Source organism: Anser anser (genome assembly GCF_964211835.1).
Source record: "Anser anser genome assembly, chromosome: 20".
Taxonomy (NCBI): Eukaryota; Metazoa; Chordata; class Aves; order Anseriformes; family Anatidae; genus Anser; species Anser anser.
Window position 1 is genome coordinate 8,158,040 of NC_139741.1, and position 24,680 is coordinate 8,182,719.

The 24,680-nt window shown below is 55.9% G+C and overlaps 1 protein-coding gene and 1 long non-coding RNA gene across 6 annotated transcripts in view; both read right to left on the bottom strand.

The window, feature by feature from the left end:
• The window catches only part of CAMKK1 (calcium/calmodulin dependent protein kinase kinase 1), a 93,974-nt gene that overhangs the window by 40,078 nt on the left and 29,216 nt on the right, over positions 1 to 24,680 (bottom strand). For all 5 annotated transcript variants that reach the window (XM_083806031.1, XM_083806032.1, XM_083806035.1 and 2 more), the window contains 3 exons: positions 14,661 to 15,207; positions 5,476 to 5,523; positions 4,041 to 4,094 (listed from right to left, as the gene is read on the bottom strand). In XM_083806031.1, coding sequence (XP_083662157.1) covers positions 4,041 to 4,094; positions 5,476 to 5,523; positions 14,661 to 15,116 — 558 coding nt within the window. In that variant the 5' untranslated portion in view covers positions 15,117 to 15,207. The remainder of the gene's footprint in view (positions 1 to 4,040; positions 4,095 to 5,475; positions 5,524 to 14,660; positions 15,208 to 24,680) is intronic.
• On the bottom strand, positions 5,600 to 14,652 carry LOC310884358. The gene is made up of 2 exons (XR_014574186.1): positions 8,828 to 14,652; positions 5,600 to 8,748 (listed from the first exon to the last, which is right to left on the bottom strand). It is a non-coding gene; the product is annotated as an uncharacterized lncRNA (long non-coding RNA).

A 24,680-nucleotide genomic window follows, 5' to 3' on the forward strand; every position in this document is an offset into this window, starting at 1 on the left:
GAAAAGCTGCGTGGGTAAAGAAAAGCCTAAACCAGACAGGCTCGGCTGCCAGGCCCCCAAAATCTGGCTCGCCCTTTAACCCTGGGTGATCCAGCTCCTTGTTTCTGAACAGCACGGGCTGTGACAGTAAGCCACAAATGACTTCCCCGGTCCCGAGTGCACTGCAGCAGAGCTGGCAGCAGCTCAACAGCAGGTACGAGAGAAGGTGAGGAACGCGGGAGCTGTGCCTTCCCGTCCACCGTCCTCCGTGTCCCAGCTCTCCAGGGGCTGGCAAGGTTCAAGGCTTGCTGTTGGCCACTCTTCCTCAGCAGCAGCACTTTATGCAGCTCTCTGGGTTCACCAGTTTGGGAGGAACTTCTCCCCACCACTGCGACTCGGTAGAAAAGAGCCTTCGATGCAAAGGTTGGGAGGTAGAGGCAGGCGGAGCACACGACCACACAAATCTTGTTTCTTAGGAAACCGGATTAAAAAAGGAAAAAAATGGAAACTCCCTGACAACCTCCCATGCTATTGCTTTTGTCCAGAGCTAGCGTAACAAATGTCCATCATAACCACTTTTCTCTGAGAGCTGATTTAGAGATTGGAAATAGGAAGGAGACATGACCTGAGGCATGGCAGAATCAAATTCCATCAGCACAATGACTCCAAACTCCATCTCCGCCTGGACACATTTGCCTTCGCTTTTTATTTGCTGCTCTTTCACAGAGCTTGGCTTTTTTTTTTTTGCCTTTTTTCCCCTACCCACTGTCAAAGCATCGCCTGCAAACTGTGACACCGAAACCTTTCCAGCTGTGACGAGCTCCTTGGCAGAGCCTTGCCGACGCTGCTGTAGCGGCTTCGCGCTCCCCAGCAGCCAGAATCCAGCGCCGTGGCGGGGTCTCTGCTCCGGGAGCCAGCTCTGCCGCCCTGGGGGTCTCCTCCTCGGAGGGGGCACCGGTCATGTACCTGGTGCTGGCTGCTCCATTTCCCCAGGCTGACGTGTTCCCTGCATCCGCTGGTGTAAATCAGCAGCTTCCCAGCGCTGCGGTTGTTCGCAGCAGCTCCTGGAAGCACTTTCTCATCATTAATGGAAGGTCGAACAGCCCACAAAATAAATACAGCCCATCTACGTTTTTCCCAGATGTGGCGATCAGAGTTTTTCCTAATTCTAGGCCAGACCCAAAACTCATTAAAGCAAGAGAAATCTTTCCACTCGCTTTGTCAGGAGCTAAATTCAATTCGTGGTACCTCCAAATTCTGCATTTAAGCAAAGAACTAGCAAAGGGCCCTGTCCCTCAGCAAGAATCGGGGTGTCACGCTCTGAATTACACTCCAGAATCATTCCTTCTGCTTTAAAGTTTTGCTCCTTTTTATTGCAGCACGCTTGCTTAAAGAAAATAAAGCAGGCAGCAGCGTCCTGGCCTCGTGCCACGTGAATCAACCAGTGGGGCTGCTCACTAAATGCCAACCAAGGACTGATTTCCTCCCGTTATCTGTTACTGCCTTATACCACTGGGACAAAACCAACCCTCCAGAGCCAGATCTGGGGGAAAACACCCTCCCCAGAACCAGAGTCGCTCCTAGCAGTGGCTGGTAGCACACGTTTGCATTCGATACCCGTCACGGTGGGTCAGGGTGTGTTGCAGCAGCCTCGGACAGGAGCGATGGGCAGAGCCCCACAGAGGTTATCTCAGCGCTGAAAGCAGCACGTCGGTCAGACGCACCGGGAGGCGCAGGGAGCTAAGCAACCGTTAGCTAATTATGCAATTTGCTCCGGCTTCTCTGAAGCTTTAAAAAGCCTGCCAGCCCCTGGACCGCTTTCACGTCTTGGGAAAGTGGAGGTCTCTCTGGGAGAGGCTTCCCCTCTGGAAAACGTTAGCACGAGCCCCTGGAAGGATCGGGGAAGGGAAAAAATTCCTACTGCCCCAGCCGAAAGGTTAGAAAGAACACGAAATTCAGGCGTTAGCATCGCAGCCTGTCCTCTGCAGGGCGGCAGGGCAGCCATCTGCCCTCTCCCCTCCCTTCTGCTTACGTGCACAGCAATGAAATGCAGGTGGCTGCAGGTCCCTGCTGCAGTCTGCCCCAGCCCCCGCCTCGACCCCACAACAGGAAGAGCGGGGCAGAGCACAGAGCACATCCCTGCGGCGCTGGGCTGGGCATCAAAGCGGGTGGCGAGGCTGACACAGAAGTGTCCCGACACGGGAGCCACTCCGGCTGCAGTAGCTTTAAAGCGTTTGTCTAGATTAGAAGAAGAAACGGAGATTAAGTGGGGATTAACTAACACGCGTCAGGCTAGGCGGGACACAGGCTTTCCCTTTTGGCTTTGACCAGCTAGATCTACATCCCGGGCGTTAACCTTCACCCAAAACACGGACAGAGGCAGCACGCGATGCTCCACACCCACCTCTCCCCTTCCGCAGTGTGACGACTGCCCTGCCCCGCTGAGCAGCACTGCGACTCCCGCCACTGAAACCCAGTGCCGAAACGTAAAGGTCACGATTTTCAAAGAAAAAATGTGATCACAGCAATAAAGGTGATGTGATGTGATGCGCTCCCCGCTCTGTGCTGCGGACCCTGGTCAGGCTGCGGGGACAGACAGATGCAGGGCAAAGCTGTGTCGCTCCAGGCACCAGAGGGAGCAGTGGGAGGGCAGCAGAGGAAGGGAGCTGGTGGAAACCTCAGTGCTCCAGGGCGCCGGGTGAGTCAGCCTGGAAGGCACAGGGGATGGAAAGAATCACAGAATCATAGAACTGCGGTTCCTTTGCTGGGCCAGCTCCAGGGCACCCCTTCCAGATTTTTGTCTCATCTCTTCCATCCTTCGGTTCACGGTATTCCTCCTGCAATGTCGTGCCTGATGCTAGCACAGAAGGGCTACAGACAGGCATGCAGCTCCCACCCAGGCCCTCCAGCCTGGCATGTCAGCTGTAAATCCAAGCGCTGGGGGAAAAAAGCAGCTGGGGAACAGCAGGACTGACTGCAGTCACTCCCAGCCCCACAGGAGCGAGGACGCTTTGCAGCCCCACGGCACATTGCTACTCCCCTCCCTGTCGGACCGGCGGCTGTGTGCTGGGGCAAGCAGCAGTGCACGAATCTGCCCAGGCACCCTGACGGGCCCCTTACCACCCCCGAGGCTGCTCCATCGCAGCAGGGAGAGCAGGACTGCCACGGGCTGGCCCCAGCACGCACACGTTGCTGAGCAGCTGGGTTTGGGTTGGCCGGCACCGCTCAGCAGACACCCGCCCAGCACAACCTGCTCAAAGCAACGCCGCTTCCCCCAGCCCTCAGGCACCTCCACACGCAGCTTTCCTTTCGCCGGCTGCCCAGCTCCTGCTCTCAGCCCACACAAAATTAGCCACAGGGCAAGCCCAGGGACACGAACGTGTTTTCCACCAGCGGATTTTGCAGGAACCCCAGCTGGGACCTTTCGGATTTGCCTGCCTCTGAAATGGCAGTGACAGATGAGGAGCCTTCCGCATAAGCAGCCTTTTTGAAGCCCAAACCCTTCAACCCTGGCTTCAGCTCAGGAAAGCATTTAAGAGTGCTCTCTGCACTGCATCCGACACCTGCACCCCGTTCAGCGTGTGGGGAGGCATCCTGCAAGGGGGTAAGGTACCGCAGAGCCAGGCACTGCTCAGCATCTTTCTGCTAAACCCTCCTGTGTCCTCGGGAAACAGGCGCGCTCGTTGCAGGCTGAGCCTCCGACGCACAGCAGGTGCCGAGTACCAGCGCCCACACACGCCTCTGATTTCAGGTGACCTGCTTCATAGCCAGAAATGTCAAGCCAACTCAGCAGCACGCTTCTGCAGCCCGCCTCCGAGGTCCCTGTGTGTTGCATAACGCAGCCCACCCGGTTTCCCTCTCGCCGTGTACGTGTGCAAGCAGGTGCGCAGCCAGCAGCACATTGCTCCGTGCCTAACGGGGAGGTTTGGTGCCTTGCGTGCTGCACGGATCAGAAATGCATCTGCTAAAAGCAGCAAGGCAAGGGGGATGTGGCTCCCAGGGGTGCAGAAGGGAATGAGGAGCAGTGGCAGCAGCAGTGAGCAAAGCAGAGAGACACTTACATAATACTTGTCATCGTTCTCGTTGTAGGCCAGCTTTACAACGCCGTAGGAACCCTAAAAATAAAAACAAATTGCACCGTCAGCTCAGCACCTTGTCTCCTTGCTGCTCAAGGCTGGCAGAGCACCACCTTGCATGTTTCGGCAGCCCTGATGGCACCATGGGCACTTGCTGAGGATTAATGCCTGGAGGAGGTGCGTGCTAGCTCATCGCCTCCTGCCCCGAGACAAAGGCGCTGCCTGTCTCAAGTCAAACACAGGGAGGGAGGAGATCAAATCATTTCAGCAGATGATTTCTGGTGCAAGTTTGGAAACTTTGCCTGGACACCTTTCCTGCTCAAGCCCATTTTCAGCAGGAGACTACTGCGAGGTATCACCCTGACATATGTCTGCTGAACAAACGAGTGGGATGAACACCTCAGCCTTCAAAACACCTCTCTTGACTTCAAGGCAAGCTGGAATGAAGGTCCAGGTCCCACAGGAGACGGACAAGCCGCCCACCTGACCCAGGACAGCAGGTCCAGCAGGCCCTCTGCTAACCTCGGGGTGCAGGGAAGGAGGCAGGAGCAAGCCTACTGCTGGGGGAAGGCCTCGCACTCTGCTTCAATCAGACTGAAGCCAACAACAAAAGCCGTCGGTCGGAGCCAGCCCTCAGCGGCCAGCACACCTCGTGGTGGTTCCCCCAGCAGGCAGCGTGGTGCCCCCAGCCTCATGCCCTGCTGGATCCCCCACGCGCCTCGGCAGGGTGTATCCCCTCCCAGCCTGGGGCCTTCTGCTTTGCAGAGGAGTCTGAACTAATAAAACCCGCGCTGAAAGTCTCTGCAGCACAGCGTGCAGTTGCTTTCGACTGCAACATGCTGACTGCAAAGCAGTAGGCAAAAGCTTCCAGAAAGCAGAGTTGCTGGAGGACCCATCTGCAGCGCTGGCAGGTGTCCAAGCACGCAGGTGTCTGAGCTGCTCACCAGCCTGGACCTCCAAATAACTTTGGAGGAATCTCTCCTGAACCGTTCTGCGTCTTTGAAGCAGGCACTACAACTAAACCAGCAGCTCGTTCACTGAAATTAAAACTTACACTAGTCCTGGCAGGGACCAAACACCTGCCCTGATTTTTTTTTCCCCCTTGTTGGGCTGTATTTATGCATCACAAGCACTTAGTGTCACATTTGGCAAGCAAATCCCTTGGAAGAAAGCCAACCTAACCACCTCCAGAGGGAAGGGAAACAAGTGCAGATGCCAGAGGAAGTGGTTCCACTTCGACCTTGAACAAAACTTGCTCAAACCAACAAGGCAAACAAACAAACATGAAAGCCCCAAAGAAAACAAACGCAGGTTTCAGGAAGGCCTGCCCAGTAAGACCCCTGGGGCTGGCACAGACTTTCCACCCGTACGTACGCGTGTGCATGCAGTCGCCTGCGACAAACAGGCTCCAGGAACGTACCTTGCCTATTTCACTCTGCAGCTTGTACTGGTTTAACTGCACGCAGTCCTGTGGATCAAAAGGAGAAGAAAATTAGGGTATTGGTAAAAGGAAATGCCCGAGTTTGATTCCGTACCGAGCAGAGGCGGCGTGCTGAACAACGAAAGGCTGAGCCTCACTTAAACCATTCCCCGGTAGGCTCCCAGCGCGGCACTTCTGGCAGCTGAGGACAGAGCTGCCACGGCCGAGTTCCAGCCCCAGCTGTGCTGCAGCACCTCCGGCAGCACCTCTGCCCCGAGGCACCAGCGCCGTGCCAGGCTCAGCCCAACCAACCCTGGCCCTTTACAGTCCCCGGCCGCATCCGACAGCAGCTTTCGTGCCACGGGGACAAGCACCCGGCACAGCCTGGCTGCACCCCCGGAGGCCCCAGGCGAATCACGGGCTGCTCTTTGAGGAGAAAACGCAGTCACGCTCCTCTGCAACGCAACAAACAAGGGATTCCCCTCAGCTGACAGTAGTGAAATAAAACCACCCCGAAGCAGGCCTGGGCTTGGTTTATAAGCCACCGAGCTCTGCAGCTCCGGGGGGCTGACGGGTGGTGGATGCAGACGGATGGCCTTGGCAGGGTTGTAATTAATGCACTGCTAAAATTTCACGCACATGCTAAATCCACGGCTCCCTTTAGCACTGCACTACCTAAAGGAAGATGTTTTTTTTTCCACCGAGGTAGCAAGAGCTCTGCAGCTTCGTTGCGCTTGGGGCTGGCCCCTCCGTCCTCATTAAGTACAAGAAGGAAATCAGACTTTGTGCTGGTGCCGGGTGAACCCTTGCAGCTCTCGGCTGCACGATGCTGCGGCAGCTGAAAACATGAACGAGTTAAAAAGCAACAACGGCAGGGAGATTAGTCCTGGACGAGGAATCTGTACGCTGAGGACAAGGTGCCAACCAGCTCCCGGCACTGGAGGCCACAGAGCTCAGACCACTGGGTGCCGAGGAGTCAGCCCAGGCCAAGAGGTTGCTCTGGGTCTGCTCAGCTCCATCTGTTTTCTTCAAGCATCTCCTCCTGCTATCTGCTTGTCGGCAGCTGGGTTGTGCCTTGGCACCATTTAGCTGAGCCCACGGGGCTATATTCTGTGAATAAAACCGAAGCCCTGACACACACGTTGGTAATAAAGGCTCAATTTCCCCTGCCTTCCCTGGGAACCGCTGGCTCTGAAGGTCAGGCTGCCCTTTCAGCAGCTCGTAGCAGAAGGAGCAGATGTTGAGGAACGGAATTATTTACAGCACCGCAACATTTCTGGGGGTTTGTCGGTCTCGCAGAAAAACAAGAAAAGAAACCCTGCAAAGCCCGCCTTACCCTGGCAGCGCTCCTTCAGAAATTCAGGTGAGATCCCATTCTGCTGGAGCCCAAGCGCCTGCATTTCCACACGCCTGCCCTGCACACCTCCCGTGCACCCGCAAAGGGCACGCAGCAGCACGGAGACCACAGCCCAGGGCACCGGGGTCTTGCAGCACTGAGGAGCTGGACCCAGGGAGTGCAAAGGCATCGCCCCTTATCCCCCTGGAGCACCACCAAGCCCCCATCCCTCAGGAGAGGGGAGAACAGGTGCCCCAGGCTCAGCGTTTTGTAAACGTTCAGTCGAGGAGAGATCTGGCGACGCTGCAGTGGTTTTTGCCTTGGTCCTGACTTAACCCAGCGTTTCAGCGAGGGGACGGCCCTAAACGCCACGGAGGGAGGGAAGGGGAGAGTTTCCGAGTGGTGCGCAATGGCGTGTGCTGCTTTAGGCCACGTTGCCCCAGTGTTTTTAGAAACCATAGCTCTCCCTGGGGCTGCCAAGCATTAAACCAGGCTGGCAACTCCCTCCCAGACTCCACGCCCGGCACTTTGTGCACGAGGCTGAGACAAAACACGCAGAGAGGTTGGTCAGACCTCTCGTAAGCCTCCAAACAGCCCTGCAGTGTACAGCAGCAGCACTGGGACAGCAGAAGGGCTGCCAGGCACCCCCAGTGCACGTCAGAACAGGCAGGTGTCACAGCTCCATCCTCTCCACTACAAACAATGCTGGCTGTGAACTGGTCTGTTCGAGGTGCATCAGGGCGCTGGTGCAGCGGGAGGTAACTGGGGCAATTCCCCCCCACGAAGCAGAAAGCACTTCCAGCGCAAGCCATCGCCACAGTGAAGGAGCATGAAGAACCGGGGAAATGATGACTTTTAAGCTTGCAAGCAGTGCCTTGTCAGGACTACAAGGAATGATTTAAATCTTCATCTTGTTTCCAGCGAAGGAAGTTTTTTTCCACCACCCTGACAGGGAGAAAGAGCCAACAGTGAGTAATGGAGCCACAGCAGTGCATTAACTCCGCCGCTAGCAAAGCTTATAAAATCTTTCCAAAGGCAAAACCCAATCAATCAGAACTAGAAGCAGCAAGAGAGGAGACGAGTAAAAGACAAGATGCAAAGCACAAGGCCACTGAAACGTACGGAGAAGGAAAAGCCCATTGAATTTTAAAGGCCTGCCCTCCCCAGAGGGATGCAGGACCCCGGGTACAGACACAGAGAACAGCTGCCCTAAAGCCCCCAGTCAGCAGATTCACTTCCCAGCCTGGGGCTGTGCTTGGCGTTGGGGTGATTTTCACCCACTAAGCAGGAGCAGTTTCTGGTGATGGCTCCTGGCCTGGTTTCGCCGTGCTCGGCCTCGTGTTCCCCCGGCCTTGCCCCGCGCAGAACGGCGTCGCCGCAGAGATGGGGAAACTCTCACCGGGCTCACTCCCACCTCCTGGGCTCCTCCCTTGTGCCACGCGGGGCTCACAGGCGATGCCACGACACTGGGGGAACGCTTCTTGGAAGGAACTGCAGAAGTACTGCCGTGGGAACACCACGCGAGGGGCCAAGGGAAGGCCGACGCCAGGGCACGGCTCTGCAGCACGGCCCCGGAGCTCTGCATCAGCCCCCAGCCGGACTCACACCCGCTGCAAAGCAGCCTCCTGACTTCTGCCAGGCGCTGGGCACTTGGAGCTCAACTCAGCAAAACCCAAACCAGATTACAGGTGCTTTTTACCTTTTTTATTTCTTTTCCTTCTTGCAGAAAGACCACAGTTCACAGCTCTGGTGTCTCCCACCACGTGTCACTGCAGACTGGCAGCGTTGCTGTTGTGTTGGTGTTAGGGCTCCTGCCGGGAGCGGGACAGCCGTACCGTGCCCTTCTCAGACACCAACTCCTACCTCTGGGCCAAGCGTTCTTAGAGATAACATTGTACGGCCCTGCTGACTGCATCACGTCCATGTAACTGCAACCGCTGATAAATACGATGTGAATGAGTGAAATGAAATGAAATTTGAATGAAAGCCATGGGTAAATTAGTGTGCGGTGCCCACCTCAGTGTGCAGTAATCGTTCCACCTTAAAAACCAGGTGCCCCCTTCGTTAGCACGTCCAAGGTATTGCTCAAGAGAAGGAGGCGAGGTCAAAGCTACAGAGAACACAAAAATCAATCAAAAAGTCATAAAGCAAGGTAGAGGCCAGAGCGCGGGCCTAATCCATAAATCCACTGTTGCCAGCGCTGTGACAAAGCCCAAGAAACTGAGAACTGCGCCTTCGCTGCCCAAGGGGGACGATGGAGTGGAAAGGAAGAGCCAGGGCTAACGTCCAAAGGAATACGTCTTCAAAAATGGTTAGGCTGGCCGCACATACAGATACCGGGAAAAATTCTGTCCTTAAAAGAAGCCGAATTCAAACAGTTGAATTTCATCAAGATACATTTTAAAGAGAAGCATGGGAAGGAAAACTGGGAACTACGAGTCACTAATGATGACAACGCTGTTTTAAAATCATCCCAGCTGGAAGGGGAAGCGAAAGCAGTTCTAAAAACAGCCTAAGTGAAAATACAAGGCAGACAGGGGGCATCGGGGGCAGCAGTCAATACAAATCAGAAGGCTGTTAAGGGACAGAGCAGGACGCACAGGAGGCCCAGCGCTCATGGAGGTAGGAAAGCCAGGTTTGAAACATGACCCAAAAGAGGCGCAGGACTCGCACCGGGACCTGCTGGGGCTGTGCAGGCAGCACAACGCCAAAGCTCAGCACCAGCCTGGGCTCACCCGCCCGGCCCTCCAAACCCGGGGGCAGCATCCCAGGCGCCCGCTGGGTGCCCGGAGTCTCACCTGGAGAGAGGCCACAAGAACAGAGACGTCTTCTTCCACACTTCAGCTCCAAACCTGCCGGCACAGTTCCGTGCTTTGTATTTTCTCAGCGTGCAGCGTGGCAGCTGAGCTTCCCCAGCCCCTCCGAGCCCCGAGGGAGGTGCTGAGCCCAGCGGGACAGAGGCAGCCCCACCGCAGCTCTGGCTTTGGGCTTTCTCCTCCTCTCCACCCTACACCCTTAAGACCGAGCTTTAGGTAAATCGGAAATGTAACTTTTAAATAAAGGTTAATTAGTCCTAGGAAAAGAAATTAGCAACTTCCGTGGGGGATTCTCCTTCGAAGGAACGTTTCCCACTTATCTTTGATCTTTTCAAGAGAACTGCAGCTTGAGCCCCACAGCAAGACCTCTACGAGAAACGAGTCCGGGGACTTGTGGGGCTGGACGGGGAGGCCAGCCGTGCCGAAACCCAGGCCCCACGGCTGCCCCAGCCCCTCGGGGGGTTATCTTGGTGCACAGCAAGGAAATCACAACCTTGGGGAGAAAACCTGGCTGCTCCAGGGACTTGAGGGAAGACCTGGGTGTAGCCCACCACCAGCACCGCCTCTCACAGCTCTCGACACCAGCTGCTTCCAAGCAGTTGGCCAAGCAGGCAGGAGGCCCACGATAAAGCCATGGAAAGGCAAGGGGAGGAAGGACGGAGCTGTGATTTATTTTCTGGGATGAGCTGCAGACTTGGAGTGTAGGAAAATTCCCTTTGTCAGCTCACCCTCCAGCCTTGGGCTCGGGTCAGCAGCAGCACCAAGCAGGGGAAGTTTCATCCTCTGCGTTCCTGCTCAAGCGTGCAGGGCCACCCACAGAGCGGGGAGCCGCAGGACGAGGTGCTGAGCCCCGGCGGAGACACCACGCTGCTGCCAGGGCTGGGAGGACCACGCCGGGCTGCCAGGATGGATCCAGGGGAGAGAAAGGGAACGTGTGAAAGAGAACTCAGCAGAGACTGGAGGAGGATAAAGCAACTGACAGTGCGGGCAGGTCTGGGGAGAAAGTCTGAAAAAAGACATCTTCTAGCTCTGTTTAGCTGCTCACCAAATCAAAGTTCTCTCGGCTACCTCAAAAGGTTGCCTTGGGTTGGCCAAATAAAGCAGCAGTGCACCTTCCAGTGCAAGCTCCCAGCAGGTAGCACCCGCACCCACTCCAGGCAGGCCACGCTCTGTCAGACCCAGCGACGAGATCCTGTAGGGCTGTACCAACTTGTTCGCGGGCTCTCGCCCTTTTCCTGGTACACACCAGGGCCGGGCCCTCATGCGAGCAGTGAAGCTTAAGGTACATTTAGCAACCCCGTGGAAAGGCCTCTTCTCCACCACGCTGCCAGCACCGCACCTCGGCAGAGGCAGCGCGGGCCGGCGCCCTAAATTCTGGGCCCTGTGCTAGAGCTCTGCAGAGCGATGCGCCTTTAATAGCTTCAGCCTAATAACTCTGTGCCACAGCTAAAGGCAAAGCCGCTCCCTTGGTGGAGCAAAACTCTGATGAGAAAAGCAAGGAAAGATCCCGCCAGCCTCACGGGCACTCCCAGCAGGAGCACGGGGCTGGAAGGACCTTCAGGGGACGGGCCACCGAGAGCCTAAGAGAGGGGGGAACCAAGCAGGGAACCTGCCTCACACCCTGTGCTTTGAAAATTGCGGATCCATTTTCACGGAGCTGTGGCAGATTGGGTTAATTAAGTGCACAGCACCACTGCCAGGAGAGCAGAACGAGTTACGTCCCTTGCCGAGTTAATATTGCAGCTCCAGGCTTGTCGGCAGCGGCTGCAAGAAACCAGCAGCTGCTAACACCTCATCCCAGGGCAATTAGCTAATTGGTGGCTCTGCTCGGTTGAGCATGAGCTGTCTGTACGAGACAACAAGCCCTGGCTCTGCTTCAAGCCCGCCAGCCCAGGAGCCCTGACACAAGCAGCCCCCCCTGAAGGCCGGGGCTGGCCGCAGGGTGCGGGGACAGGGGCAGAGCCCACGGCTCGAGGCAGCTTCGGCTCCGGGGCCTCGGGTCCGTGAGCGTAAGTGCTCCTCCTGAACTGTGACCAAGTATTAAATCAGAGGTAAAAAGCTCAGCAGCACGGCTAAATGAACTCATGGGTCTGCTGTAACTCGGAGGAGAGCAGCAGCAAATTCACGTCTGTCACAGCCCGCGTCCCCAGAGCACGATCCCGCGTTACCTCTCCTGGCCAAAGGCAGAGGAACTGCCGGCAGCGAGGCTCCGCTCCCGGGGAGGGGAAGCAGATCCAGCCCTAGCTCAGCATCGGCACCACACAGGGAATTTGGTTACGTGGCCGTGCCATCCACCTTGGCCCATGGATGGTACCTGCACGCGTACCGCCGACAGACGCCTGAATGCTCACGAACCTCATCCTCGTTTCTGTGCAGGCTGAAACCTAACTGCAGCTGCCAGCCAGAGCGACGGTGTCCTGCCACCGGGAAGGCACTGCTCCCAGTGCAAGCACAAAGCAGCCACCCAAAGGGCCCTAAGCAGGTGAGAGACACGCTGGGGTACAAACGTGGTGCTTGCCTCAATCCAGATGTGCAAAGGGGTCACTGGCAGGGAGGGCAGGGGCAACGCCGGGACCGGCGAGGTGTCAGCAACCTGCCAGCCTCCCCCCTCGCCGAGGGTCTGCACATCAAAATGATCAGGAGGAAGCACAGAATCCTGGTGTGCTTAGCAGCAGCTGCTGCTGTTTCTCACCGCAGGGTTATTTTATTCCCCATAGGACTGAAAGCCCCAACACTTTGTCCCCAGTAGCTCTTAAAAGCTTTGCCCCATCTCCTGGCTCTGCTCGGTCCTCCCAGCTCCCGAGCAAGGCTCCGCTCACGGCTCACAACCAACGTACCGAACAAATGCACGGGGCAACCTAAGATCTGCTCCCCGTTTCTCTTCTGAGTTCCCGCTGCATGTTGGCCAGCCGTGCAGCTCGTGTTTGGACTGCCCGTGTCCCACACAGCTACAGAACGGGCGCCGTGCTGCAGGCTCTCGGCAGCACCTGGCGGGTGGCACACCAGCTGCCGGAGCCGGGCTGCGTGCTCCTCTTGCTGTCACAAATTTCATGCTTATTCTTCATTAGTGCGTGGCCAGCCTCAGACTTAATTCCTAAACAAGTGTGTGTCTTCCCAGTCCTTTTGTTGTTTCTTACAGGGTACAGACCCCGGCCCTACAAGCTACTCCCGAGGGCCCTGCTGGGGCAGCGAGTGCCACTGAGCACCTCGCACAGCTCTTGGCCAGCCTCCCCTCCGCCTGCTGCTGCAGCGCTCCCCATTAACGTGAGTGATGGCTTCTAATAAGCACAGCACTGCCGAGCATCTCCTCTGCACTGGAGCAAGGCTCGAAATAGTTCCAGCAAAGTGACCTTTAAAAACAGAGCTGCCTGACTGCTGTGGGAGCAGGGAACGGAGGGCTCCGTGCCTGCATTTCTAACCAAGCATCTCCCGTCCCAAGGCAGTAACGGTTGCTCCCTGAGATGCAAATACTGTGCAAGGAGGATTTTCTATTTCCTTTCAGCCTGGAGCGTGCTAGAATCGCACTCGACTGCAGATACTTGGAAGCAGATTTCGGACAAGCCCCGCTCCTGGCACAGCCAAGCACTGCAGGAGGGGAGCGCCGGCACACCGGTCACGTCCGTTCCCAGGAGCTGGCTCCTCTCCCTCCTGAAGCTTTTATTAAAGCACAGGGCTGTCGTCAGAGGAGCTGCAATCTCTGCAGCTCATCTTATGTAGATATCCACTTCCCAGCCGTCACCCACCTCACAGCTACCGTGACTTGCAAACGTTCCCAGTGGACAGTGGCTGATTTGCATGTGCACAGCACTGTCCTCTCAGACGTCCGGGGGGAAAACACCCTCCTGCAGGAAGGAAGCACTAAGCCGCGTATGTTAGGCTTCAGGTCTCAATTCCGGTGATTTTGGCTGCTTAGGACACAGGGCAGGACCTGCAGTGGGATTTAGGCATCGCAGCAGGGTCATCACAGCACCCAAGAGCACCGCAGCGGTGTGGCAGCACCAGAGAACGACGCTGGGCACCAGGCTCCCCATCGGCAGCGAGGGGGAATCGGGGTCAGACGGGCACTGCTCCTGAGCCTGCCTGCTGCCTCCGTCCTGCTCAGCGCCCAGGGAAAGGGGCAGCCTTGGCTTGGAGGACAAAACATGCACGAGACTGTTTTTTCCCAAACCAGCTGCGAGCCCCACTAGGCAGACATTCCCTCTCTGGTACCCCAGTCAGCCCATTCCCTACTAAAAAAATCTTCCCAGCCAGTAGGACTTCAAAACATTTTTGCTTCAAGAAACATGCATTTATTCCAGTTCTATCATGCCTGACTTTCAAAGAAAGCCCTGCTGAAGTTTCAGTTCCATCTGCATCCACTCCCTCACCGGCCCTGCTGCACCGCCCGCGTGGGACAGCCCCGCAGGACAGGGGCAGGAGGGGCCGCAGGCAGCAGAGAAACCCCTCTGAAGGACACGGTCACGGCCCTCAGCTACCTCTGCTGTTACAAAGCCATGCAAACGCTTCCGAGACAAGAGAAAATCCTTACAGGAGCAGGAAACACCAGTGCATTTAAGCTCTTTATAAAATTAAATCATGCATTCAATAATGGCAAAAACATAATAGGAGATACATAATCTCCAGAAGCTTAAATCCATAAAATACCAGCGGCAAAGCTGCCTCGACTGATAAACCCCCAAAGGGCGCGCGCTGCAGGGACACAAAGCAAATCCGTTTGGCCACAGCCCTTTCTCTGAACAGCCTCACAGGGCTCCTGCGTGCTACTGCTACACACCAGGGGTCCCAGCCCCGTCACGCCCAGGGGTCCCAGCCCGGTGAGGGTTGAAGAAGCCACGTGTCAGGTTTGGGGATGGATATAAAGGTGTTCAGCCGTTTCAAGTGAGTATAATCCCTGGTTTCAGGGATTTTTTTCCCCTTAGAATAAACACTGCTTTGAGATTTACTGCTTCAAAAGACTACAGACTCCCGTGAGCAGTTCCAGCTTACCGTACGCCAGCAGCACAGTTAGGGGGGAGAACATGCAACATGCCTACCTCGGCATCCGAGATGGAGACCCGATTGGACTCGATCGTCGGCCTCCTCATTATCCGCGGTGATGGCCCCGTGGCATAAGCACCAAAACCTGGAGAGTTGCTCGAAGCCAAATAACCTCCCGATGATCTTTCCTGGAGAGACAACTTCCTGCTGGAGAGGACAGGCCTAGCGAGAGGTCTCTTGGAACCGTGCCTCCAGTGAGCATCATCTGTCTGTTGGGAGGGCAGGAACTCGTTCGCTCCCGCGTCACTGCTGACTCCGTTTCTCTGGATGTCTTTTATGTTTTCAGAAAAGACCATGTCGTTTTCTTCGGCGTTGTCTTCACCATTTTGGTCACTTCTGTCCGGGCTAACAGCCACGGCGATGGCTGCGACCCGCTCTGCCAGCTCCACCTGCGTGTCTTGGCAGCACGCGTCCGTGCCTCTGCCCACCGCGCTGGTCGGGGAGTCCCCCATCGCTGGGGCCGGCTCAGGCGGCACTGCGGAGCGCGGCACCGCTAGCACTCACCGGCAGCATGTGGCACGGAGGAGCGGCTCCACGAGACACCTGGAAGGAAACACAGAGAGGTGACGGCGGTAACGGGCGCTCAGCACGGACACAGCCGAGGCAGCCCCTGGCTCCTTCCCCGAGAGGGGCAGGCGAGGCGCGAGCAGCCTGCAAGCAAACGGCGTCACCCAGAAGGAGAGGCAATGCCGAGCACTGCGCTACTTGCAAAAACTTCCATGAGCGATAAGGATGAGATCTTATCTGAGTGCGACCAGACACGCAGACAAAGAGAACTTCTCCCGCAGCTCGAACGGGTCAGCCCGCGTTTACAGCACGGGGAAGTGCGGCTTCTCCCCCAGCCAAGGGTAAAGGGTCAGCCTGATGGCCTCTTGAATTCTTACTTACAGGGAACAAGAGCTCCTGGTACGCGTCCAAACCCAGCACGCCGCACACCAAGTCCACAACCATGTAGGGCTCCACAGCAGGCTCCGTTGCCCTGCTCGGCCCCGCGGTGTCACAGAGCAGCCTGGAAGCCAAGCCACGGCCACCGACTCGCTCCCCAGAAGTCCGTGCAGCTTCCTCACCAGCCGAGGCAGGATTTAAAAGCGGGTCTGGGGTCTGCCCTGGCCCCCATGGCTGCAGCCTACATGCAAACACACATCAGCCTCACTGCCCACCGTGTGTAAAAGCTACACGGAGCTGCAACTCACCAAAGCTTTACGATCACCGGCATGTGGGCTCTGTCTTTTCCTTTGGAAAAGGCCTGCACAACACAAGACGTCACACAAAGCTGCCGAATAAAATCACCGCTTCCTGCACGCTAATTTCAGTCTCGATCTAAACCAGAGATTTCAGTCTTCCCGGCGGGGTCCAGAGCAGGAAACGATCCTCTGCAGCACCCAGCTGCCAGCCCTGAATGACCTGCTGCCGCACACGTCACCCGGTCGCTCTGCCCACCTCTGGGAGCAGTGGGGGGACCCCCGCGGCTTTACTCACCGCACCCCGGGCTGCATCCATGAACTGCGGGCTTACCACCAAGATACTGCAACCTCTGGTTCGCTACAGGCAAAGCAGGCGGTGCATAAATATCCACACAAGGCAGATAACACTCACATGGCCCTGTTTTCACGCCAGCTACGCTCAGTTTACACAGGGAAGGGGAGGCCGGGTGAGTTCAGGAAGCCGCGGGCAGCCACCAGCCTGGGAACGCCGGTGGGCTCCCCAGGCAGGAGCAGGGAGCAGAGGTCAAGCCTGGCCTGGAGCTGCCCAGCGATGCTCCGGTAAACATCTCCAGCTGAATGCTGCTGCGGAGAACGACCTCCGAGTGCCCTGCAGAAGCACAGCAGCCAAACTCGAGCAAATCTTCTATGTCGGTACAGAAACTGGAGGAAGACCTGGATGGCAGGCGTAGCCCTGGGTTGCATGTCAACCACGCCATGCACCGAGTGCCACGGGGAGGAAAAATCCACCCCCAACACGTTCTTCCCCACAGGCCCGCTCTTCACCTCCCTCCTCTCCTTCTCCATCCCAGAACAATCTTCCCCCCTTCTCCTGTCTTTTCTGTAGCATGTTTGAAACAAATTGACAGAAACGTCAGTCACTCAGAGCAGTAATGAAATGGTGAAATCAGCTTTAAAAGCTTCTATTAAAACTATATTTAAACCCTTCAATCCCCGAGCACAAATCCTTACCAGAGCAGGAGGCAGGCAGCGGGGGGTGGCTCACAGCAGCAGCAGGGGAAGGGGCGCTGGGATCCAGCACGCGGCCCCCAATCCCACAGAAAAACCAGTGTGCCACCCCCTTTGCGAGACCTCCCCTCTCCGCCTAGCCCCACACCACGTTCCCCTACAACTCCCGTTACCAGGCCCCAGCCTCCCTAGCTTGTCCTTATTACCAAGCTGCATGCTCCAGAGCCAGCCGCAGCCCCGAGCTGGCTCAGCACCGATCCCGTCCTTCAAAACACACCCGTGTGAAACCTGCCGAGCTTTGCCGCCTGCAGAACAGACAGCCGAGGGCTGCACTTGGAAAGCCTCTGGCCTGACGTAGGGCCAGCAGGTCAGGGTAAATGGCAAGCCTCCAGCTGCCCCACTGCCTCCCAAGCCACCTTCCCTGTGCTCCAGCACCTGCAGGGCTGGGCTGCGAGTCTCTCTCGTCCCTTTCGATCACTCCAGCTCCTGCTGCACTTTCTCTTCAGCCAGGTGAACTGTAACTGGGGACACAGCGAAGCACCAAGTGAAGGGGGCAGCACACAGCTCACCTGCCTGCCTCCTGAAGTGTAATGCTTCAACGCGAATCCTCGGATAATTCACAACTTCACATCAACCCCGTAAACCAGTCCATCAGATCAAACCAAACAGGTCCATACAGCATCGCAACACAACGCAGTGCTGCTAGAAGTATTCTGCAAGAAATCCAGCAAGACTCAGAGAGAACAATTGTTCATCTGCACAATTGGGCTTGGTTTGGATTCTACTGGTTTGAAGGATTCCTTTTCACAGCTAAACCCTCCCGAAGTCTATCAGAAAAGAATGGTTTCTGAGCGAGCAGAGCAGTCGCACCCAGAGCAGCCTCGCTGTGCAGGACGCCCTGGACAAAAGGCAATCACTTCTTTCTGCAAGACCGAAGGGGAAGGAGCAGAGCTGGTCAGGCCGCCCCACGAGCGCACCTCGCTGCGATGGCAGCTCACCGCCGGACACCACGACTGCCCTCCAGGGGCTCCTGCTGCAGCACAGGGCCGGCGCTGCTCTCCCGGTCACCAGCCCGATCCCAAACAGCGAACTGGTGCTGCAGAGCAGGGCACTCTGCTCCAGACAGGAACTGAAGCTGCAAACAAGCTTATATGAGGAGAATTAATTCACTTACACATACCTTATTTACTGGTTCTCCCTCCAGCTATTCCTCTCCTGCAGGCAGACGGCCGCTTCGCCGGTGTTTTCCGCAGTGTATTTATCAAGCGGCTGCACGTTTCCCACATAGGCTCTGAGCAGAGCACGGCAGAAAACAAGCTTTTAGAGGGAATACGATTCTGGAGAAAATGTCTCTGTATTGCACGTGGGAGCAGGAGACGAGCAAATGTAATTAATTTTGCTGCTCCACAACGTATTTCAAAGCATTGTCTGAAAAATGAGAAATGGCAAAGCTGGTTTGCTGCTTGGTGTTTCCATTTGGCTAACGAGAAACGTTCTCGCAGGAGGGACGGGGAGGTTACAGGGCCCTGGGCTCGGCATCTCCAGCTTCATTTCCTGATTTTGCTTCAGGCTACCCAGAAAGACGACTTGACAGCTTCATGTGCCACAGATCCCAGGCTCAGAGGAACGATGCCGCGCTCAGCCTGCCCTGTCCCACTTCCCCTTTCTGTCCCTGAGCACACGCTTGCCCTGTGCTCAGGCACCGAGGGGCCTTGCAGTAGAAGAGAGCACCGGGAACCACACCTGCAGTTTGCACAGGAAGCACCCAGGCAGCAATCCTGCCCCTGCTCGGAGCCGGAGACTTCCTCAGGTGCCCGCAGTGTCCTCCACAACAGCGTGGGGACCGGAGGGACAGCGTGGGGCATGTCAGCATGTCGCACCACGGCGCTGCCTGAAGGCTGACCCCATTTGGTGCCTCTTGACCACAGGCAAAAGAGAGGTCCCAAAGACCACGGAAGGCTTTGCTCCTTTGATAGACAGTGGCAAGGTCAGGGATCAGGGCAAGTTTTCCAGTCGGTACAGCCAGCCACGTACTGGGATGGATGACCCGCAGACGGGATGCCACCTCCATCACCAGCACCCTCCAGGTCAGTCCCCCAGCCCTTGGCATCCATCCCTGCCTTGGGCACACCCAGCCCTCCTCGCCCCACCTGCTGCTTGTGTTAGGTTTCCTCCCGGTGTTCCCCCGCAGCAGCACAGCACGGATTAATTATCTGCTCTGCTGCTGTCAGCCAGCGCCAGAAACTCCCTTTAAGGAGAGAAGCGGCGAGTCCGAGGCTGGGCAGCCAAGCCCTGAAGTGCTCCTCAGATGACATTTTTGAAATATTAGGTCAGCAAGTCCCTTTCAGAGCCCGGGCTGTCTCTCCACACCAAACACCACAGCCTACGGCTATTTCCATCCCGGAATGTCTCCTGAGCTCCCCTTTCTGCAGCTGGGTCTGCAGGACTTTGAGCACCAGCCCATGGCCCTGACGCAAGGGAGATGCACATGCACCACCCTGATGCCAGCAACCTCGTACACACACCCAAATACCAACCAGCCTGCTCAGACACCTGCAGGATGGAGAAGCTGACGGGGGATTTGTCTCTCATGCACCAGAACAACAGCTGAGCTGCCACGAGCCCCACGTGAGACACCAAGAACCAAGGGGTTTGTTTCATGTACCTGTGAAGCCAACGACAGCAAGTCCCTGCAGCCACTGCAGAGATAAGCAGGACAGCCGGACACCAGAGCAGCCCGCGTGCCTGGCAAAAGGGTGAACTGCTTCAGGTACAGACCCCCGACTGAAACCAGGAGAAATTCCCACAACCCAAACACTAAGTAGGAGCGCAGTGTTCGTGCTTTACACACACACCATACATGTGCTTTTCGAGGCCTTTGTTTCAGAGCACAGTCATGTCTTGCTGAGAAATCACCCGATCCTGCTCTGATAATTCAAGTCTTTTTTCCTCGCCTCTCCCCAGTCCTTGGCAGTGAGCCTGGCTGTTGTGCCACAGCTGAAAATTAGATCATAAAAGAGAGGCACTTTGATTACTTCTGTGAAGCTCCTAGCACAGCTTTAAAAGTAACCACTGAATGACAAGAAACAGTATTTCTGCGATTCTAGCTTGTGTGAGACACTTGAAAAGCAGCGTTCAGGCCCCTGCCCCTGCTAGATTTCCTGAATGACAACAAACATCTCCCGGCCACTTTTGTTCGCCTGGGAAACGCATCATTTCTGCCTCCTTTTTCTTAGTGTCTCTGTGCCTTAACAAGGCAGGGGGGTTCAAAAAGCATTTTAGGACTAGTCCAGTCCCCGAGCCACACAGGACAAGCACCCCAAGGACACATTATTCCATCCTCGTGCTCCTCTTCCTCAGTCCCCCTCGGTGAAGAAGCCAGCTCTGCTGCTTTCATGGTCCTGGGGCAAGGCATGCATGCAGATGTGAGATGCTCGGGTTGAGCTCAACAGCAGGCTCCTGATATCATCATACAAAAAAAAAAAAAGCCTTTACTCTATGGAGGGTATTATTCCAATGCTGGGAGTAACTGCTAGCACATTTAGCTATGTTTTGGAACTTAACTAGGATGCTGAACTAAAACCTCCAGTCTACCAGCCCACGGCAGGAGCGCTAACAACCACCCTGCGCACGGCGCGCTGAGCTCAGGGAGTTTTACAAAAGCTTTCCCAACTGCATTATATTTCCTCGCCCCACGTTCTAATTATATGATTAAATACATTTGCTTAATCAGATGCAATTATACTAATTGCATATGTAAGCAATAATCAACCAAAAATTACTCCGAAGAAAAAAGTTTCTACTTAAGGAAATTCCTGTGGCAAGAAAACACTGAGGACTGCCAAATCCATCTGACAGTGATATTAAGCATATTAATACATATTTTGAGCACCCCAGGTAATGCGGGTAAAGCAGGAGCCCTGCCAGGACCTTCATTCGACGGGGTGCGTTGGAGGTGTATTAGTTTGCAAGTCACAGCCGAAGAGGCACGGGGAACAGCCAGTGGGAGGCATTGAGCCCACACAGCACCACTGCGAGCAAAACGTGCGGAACAAACGCTTCCCCTCGCCGCCCCTACGATACCTGGGAGGCAGCACAGCCCCGGCACAGCCCAACAGCCAGGTCCGCACAGCCACAGCACCCCTGCTGCTGACCTCAGATTATAACAAATCCCGTTTGCCCTTGGGACAAGAGACAAAAGCCTTGCAGGGGAAGGAGCCCAGCCGCTGTACGGGCCTGACATTAGCCCCACACACCGCAGCCAGGAAGGACGGGAGGAGGCTGGTGCGAGACGAGAGCACCGAGCCTGGTCGTGCTGGGTGACCACGCAGCAGCTGTCCCAGCCATATGGGATCATTTGCCCTACCTCCACAGGACCCTACAGACAGTAGTAAAGAGGAGTTGGGCTTGGTGATATGCGCACAGCTGAAGAATACGTAAATCACAGTTTGACATCGGAAGAGAGTAAGAATTCAGGAGGCCCTGGCTTCCAAAGCTGCTCGTTCTTGCTCCCGTCTGGCACTATCCCGACTGACCTGGACCTCAGAACCTGCACTCCCAAACCTCCTCTTCCAAAAGCCATCAGGAGTGCAGGAAATACCCCACACGCAACTTGTACCTTGCACAGGAAAAGCTGAACCCCATAACCCCTAGGAAAAAAGCCCTCTGGCCACCACCCACAAAAGCACACGCTGCTACAGCCCGAGGCTGTACTCACAGCACAGGGGCTACCTGCAGGGTCGGTGCAGAATTTGTGCAGCAAGGGAGAAGACTCAGAGCTGAAGCTGAGCAGGGAGGAGGCGAAGTGTCACGGTTACTGTCACTTGCTGAGCTGAGAGGCAGCGCGAGTGAGTCCCTGGAGAGGGGGCAGCAGAGGCAGGGAGCACAGCTTGCTGGAGGTGGCACAGAAACAGCCGGCGAGGGGGTGCTTCAAAAAATAACCGAGAATGTCAGATTACATGAAGTTTGAGAGGGCTAGATTATTTTACAAGTATTAACGAGCAGGGCAGCAGCCAGACCCGATCGATTCACGAGCAAAATAACCACCTCAGAGTCAGGGAGTCTTTAATATTCAGGGTCTTCATTGCAATAATGACTTTTCAAATGCCTGTGCCATGCGAAGGTAAATGGCAGTTAAAACAAAAAGCTGTTTGATGGGTAAGGGATTTGTCTCAGCTGAGCCATCTGCCGCTGCAGCCCGTAACGATACCTCGGAATTGCCACAGAGAAGATGCAGCGAGGAACAAACTGAAACGAAGAATTCAAGGGGAGCCGAATGGCACACCGGTCCTCGCCTCCACGGGCACGGTCTAACTCTATCACCTCCTGTAGCATGGAGAGAAAGGGAGGAGGAGAATAAGGGAGAAATAGAACCGAAGGCACAACGCACAGCACCGAGCGAGGCAGCACACCAACAGCTTTGCAGGGGCAGACAACACAGGGCATCTGCCCCCTGCTTTTAGCGTGAGGTCTGGTTTTCACTCCTGAGGAGCTTAGCCGCCAGGAAGGGATTCAGGAAAGCCGGGGAGCCTCCAGCCAGGCAACCAGCTCCCTCGCTCTAGGCTGGGATCCTGAAGAATGGAAAACCAGCGTAGGCAGAAGTCCGGGATTATTCCCTGCTGGGGCTGCATGCTGGCCAGCACAACCAGGAGCCCGCGGCACTGCGCAGGAGGTGTTTGTTTGCACAAGTTCAACCACAGAGCAGCAGCCACAGGGACCACGCACCGCACCTGGCTGCGCCCACCTTCTGCTGACCATGAGGAAAAGCCTTCCTGCTCCCTTTCCGAGGCAAATTTGTTCAAGGATTTTACTGTTGCACAGCAAAAAGCCCACAACATATATATTTTTTCTTTTTAAATGGAGTTTTCTGCATTGCAGCTTGTGCCCATTGCCTCCAGTCTATTCCCTGGGCACTGCAGAGGTGAATCCGGCTCTGGCTTCTTTCCTGTCTCCTCCCGCCAGGCATGTACACACATGGAGATCTCCTTGAGCCTTCTCTTCTCCAGGCTGGACAATCCCAGCTGTCACAGCTTCTCCATCCTTACGGTCCCTCGCTGGCCCTGCCCCAGCACGTCCGTGCAGTTCCCCTCTCTGCCCCTCCTGCTGGCTACTGGCAAGCAGTGTTCTCATCTCGTACCCCTGCAGGGCCCTGGCCTCCAGCAGCACAGGGCAAACCCAGCTTTCCAAGGCACACGGAGCTCCCACACTCCAGCCCCAAGGCAGAAGTGATCCCTGTCCCCTGGGCTGTGTGACAGGGCAGTAGGTTCCCCCAAAGCAAAGATTTCCCCTGCCAAGGGGAAAGGCACGGGTTGAACACAGCAGGGAAACCTTCCTCTTGCCAGGCCTGAGTTTGCTCTTCCCAGTGAGCTGTCAAGTTTGGCTACGTTTCTTTTTGGAGAAAGGATGTGTAAACAGGTTGTTGTGCAAGCAAAGTAACCAAGGTAGCTCGTTTGCCTCCGGGCTTTTCTCTCACCTCGATGGAGGCCAAGGGAGAGGAGCACACGTCCCCGAGAGTGCCGATGGGGCTGGGGCTTCTCCCAGCCCTCTCCCCTACCTGCTGGCAGCAGTCACCGCACCTGCTGGCAGCTCAGGTCTGAGGGTTCCTCCTCTGCCCAGCTGGACCGAAACGCTGCAGAGAGAAGCAGCAGGGAGGAAAACACGCCACCCTCCTCCTGCAGGTATGAGTTTACCGAAGTCTTGGTCAGCAAACAGGTTGCGTGGCATTGCTGTCAGCTCTCCGCATCACGCCTGCTCGGGTTACAGGCAAACGAGGGGTTCCCAACAACGACTGCTGCCAGCTCAACCGCAGCCGTGCTCCTGCCTGAGTGCCCACGCCTGGGGTATGTTCTGTAGCGAGGCCCCATGAGCCTGAGCAGCACCCTGAGCAGCTCAGCCTGCGGTGCGCACTGGTGAAGTAAAGAAACAGGGAGAAGGGAAACAGCAACCCAGAAGTGCACAGGCAGGCTTCTCTCCCGACAGCGGCGTCTCGGCCCTCTGCTGCACGCTGGCACCCAGCAGGGACAGCCTGCACGCTTCCAGGCTGCTGCTTTCCTCCCCTCCCCGATTTATTTGCCTCACCAGCATTTTTTCCTCAGGCTCAGCTGAGGAAGCGTCTCCTGCTTGCCTCCTCCCCAGGAGCACCTTCCCGTTCCAACTGCTGGTTTCCTCTGCTCTCGAGGTGCTGGCAGAGCTCAGATCCCCCGGTGCCGCACAATATGGGAGGATTTAATGGTATAAAAGCAAATCACCGAAAAACAAGGCTGGGGTAGTTTAGGAGCAGCAAAGTGGGACTGGGGAAAATGTACATAAACACAGCTCAGCAGCGCAGTGAGGCAGCTCAGCATCACAAACCTTCGGCAGCCTCAGATCTCCCAGCACAGACAGCTGCTGAAGTCAGTGCTGTCTAAAAAGCATCCACACTAAACGGAACAAGCCGCCAGACAGAACAAGTTCACATTTATACATGTTGGGCTTAGAGGTTTATCTTCCTCCCAGATAAGGAAAAAGCTTTCAGCTGCCTGTGAGAGATGTGGAGGTATTCCAGGGGATGTATCTAAGTTGCTCAGTTCTGTGAAAGGCCGCAGTGAAAAGTCTTTCCAGCATTTTAAAAACATTAATTTCCAGCTGTTCTAGGATTGCCAATCTCCAATAAAAATGTACAGCACAGAACACAGCAGGCTTTCTTCTTCCCGGCGGTTCAAATATGAGTGCAGATTTCCATTCAAGGTGATCTCTGCAAAGAGTTTTAATCAGGGAAATAATCCCAGCACCCACCTCTGAGCACCCACGTGCTGAAGCTCTGCGGCATGCCCCGAGACAGGAGGTGAATCAAGGGAGAACTACACA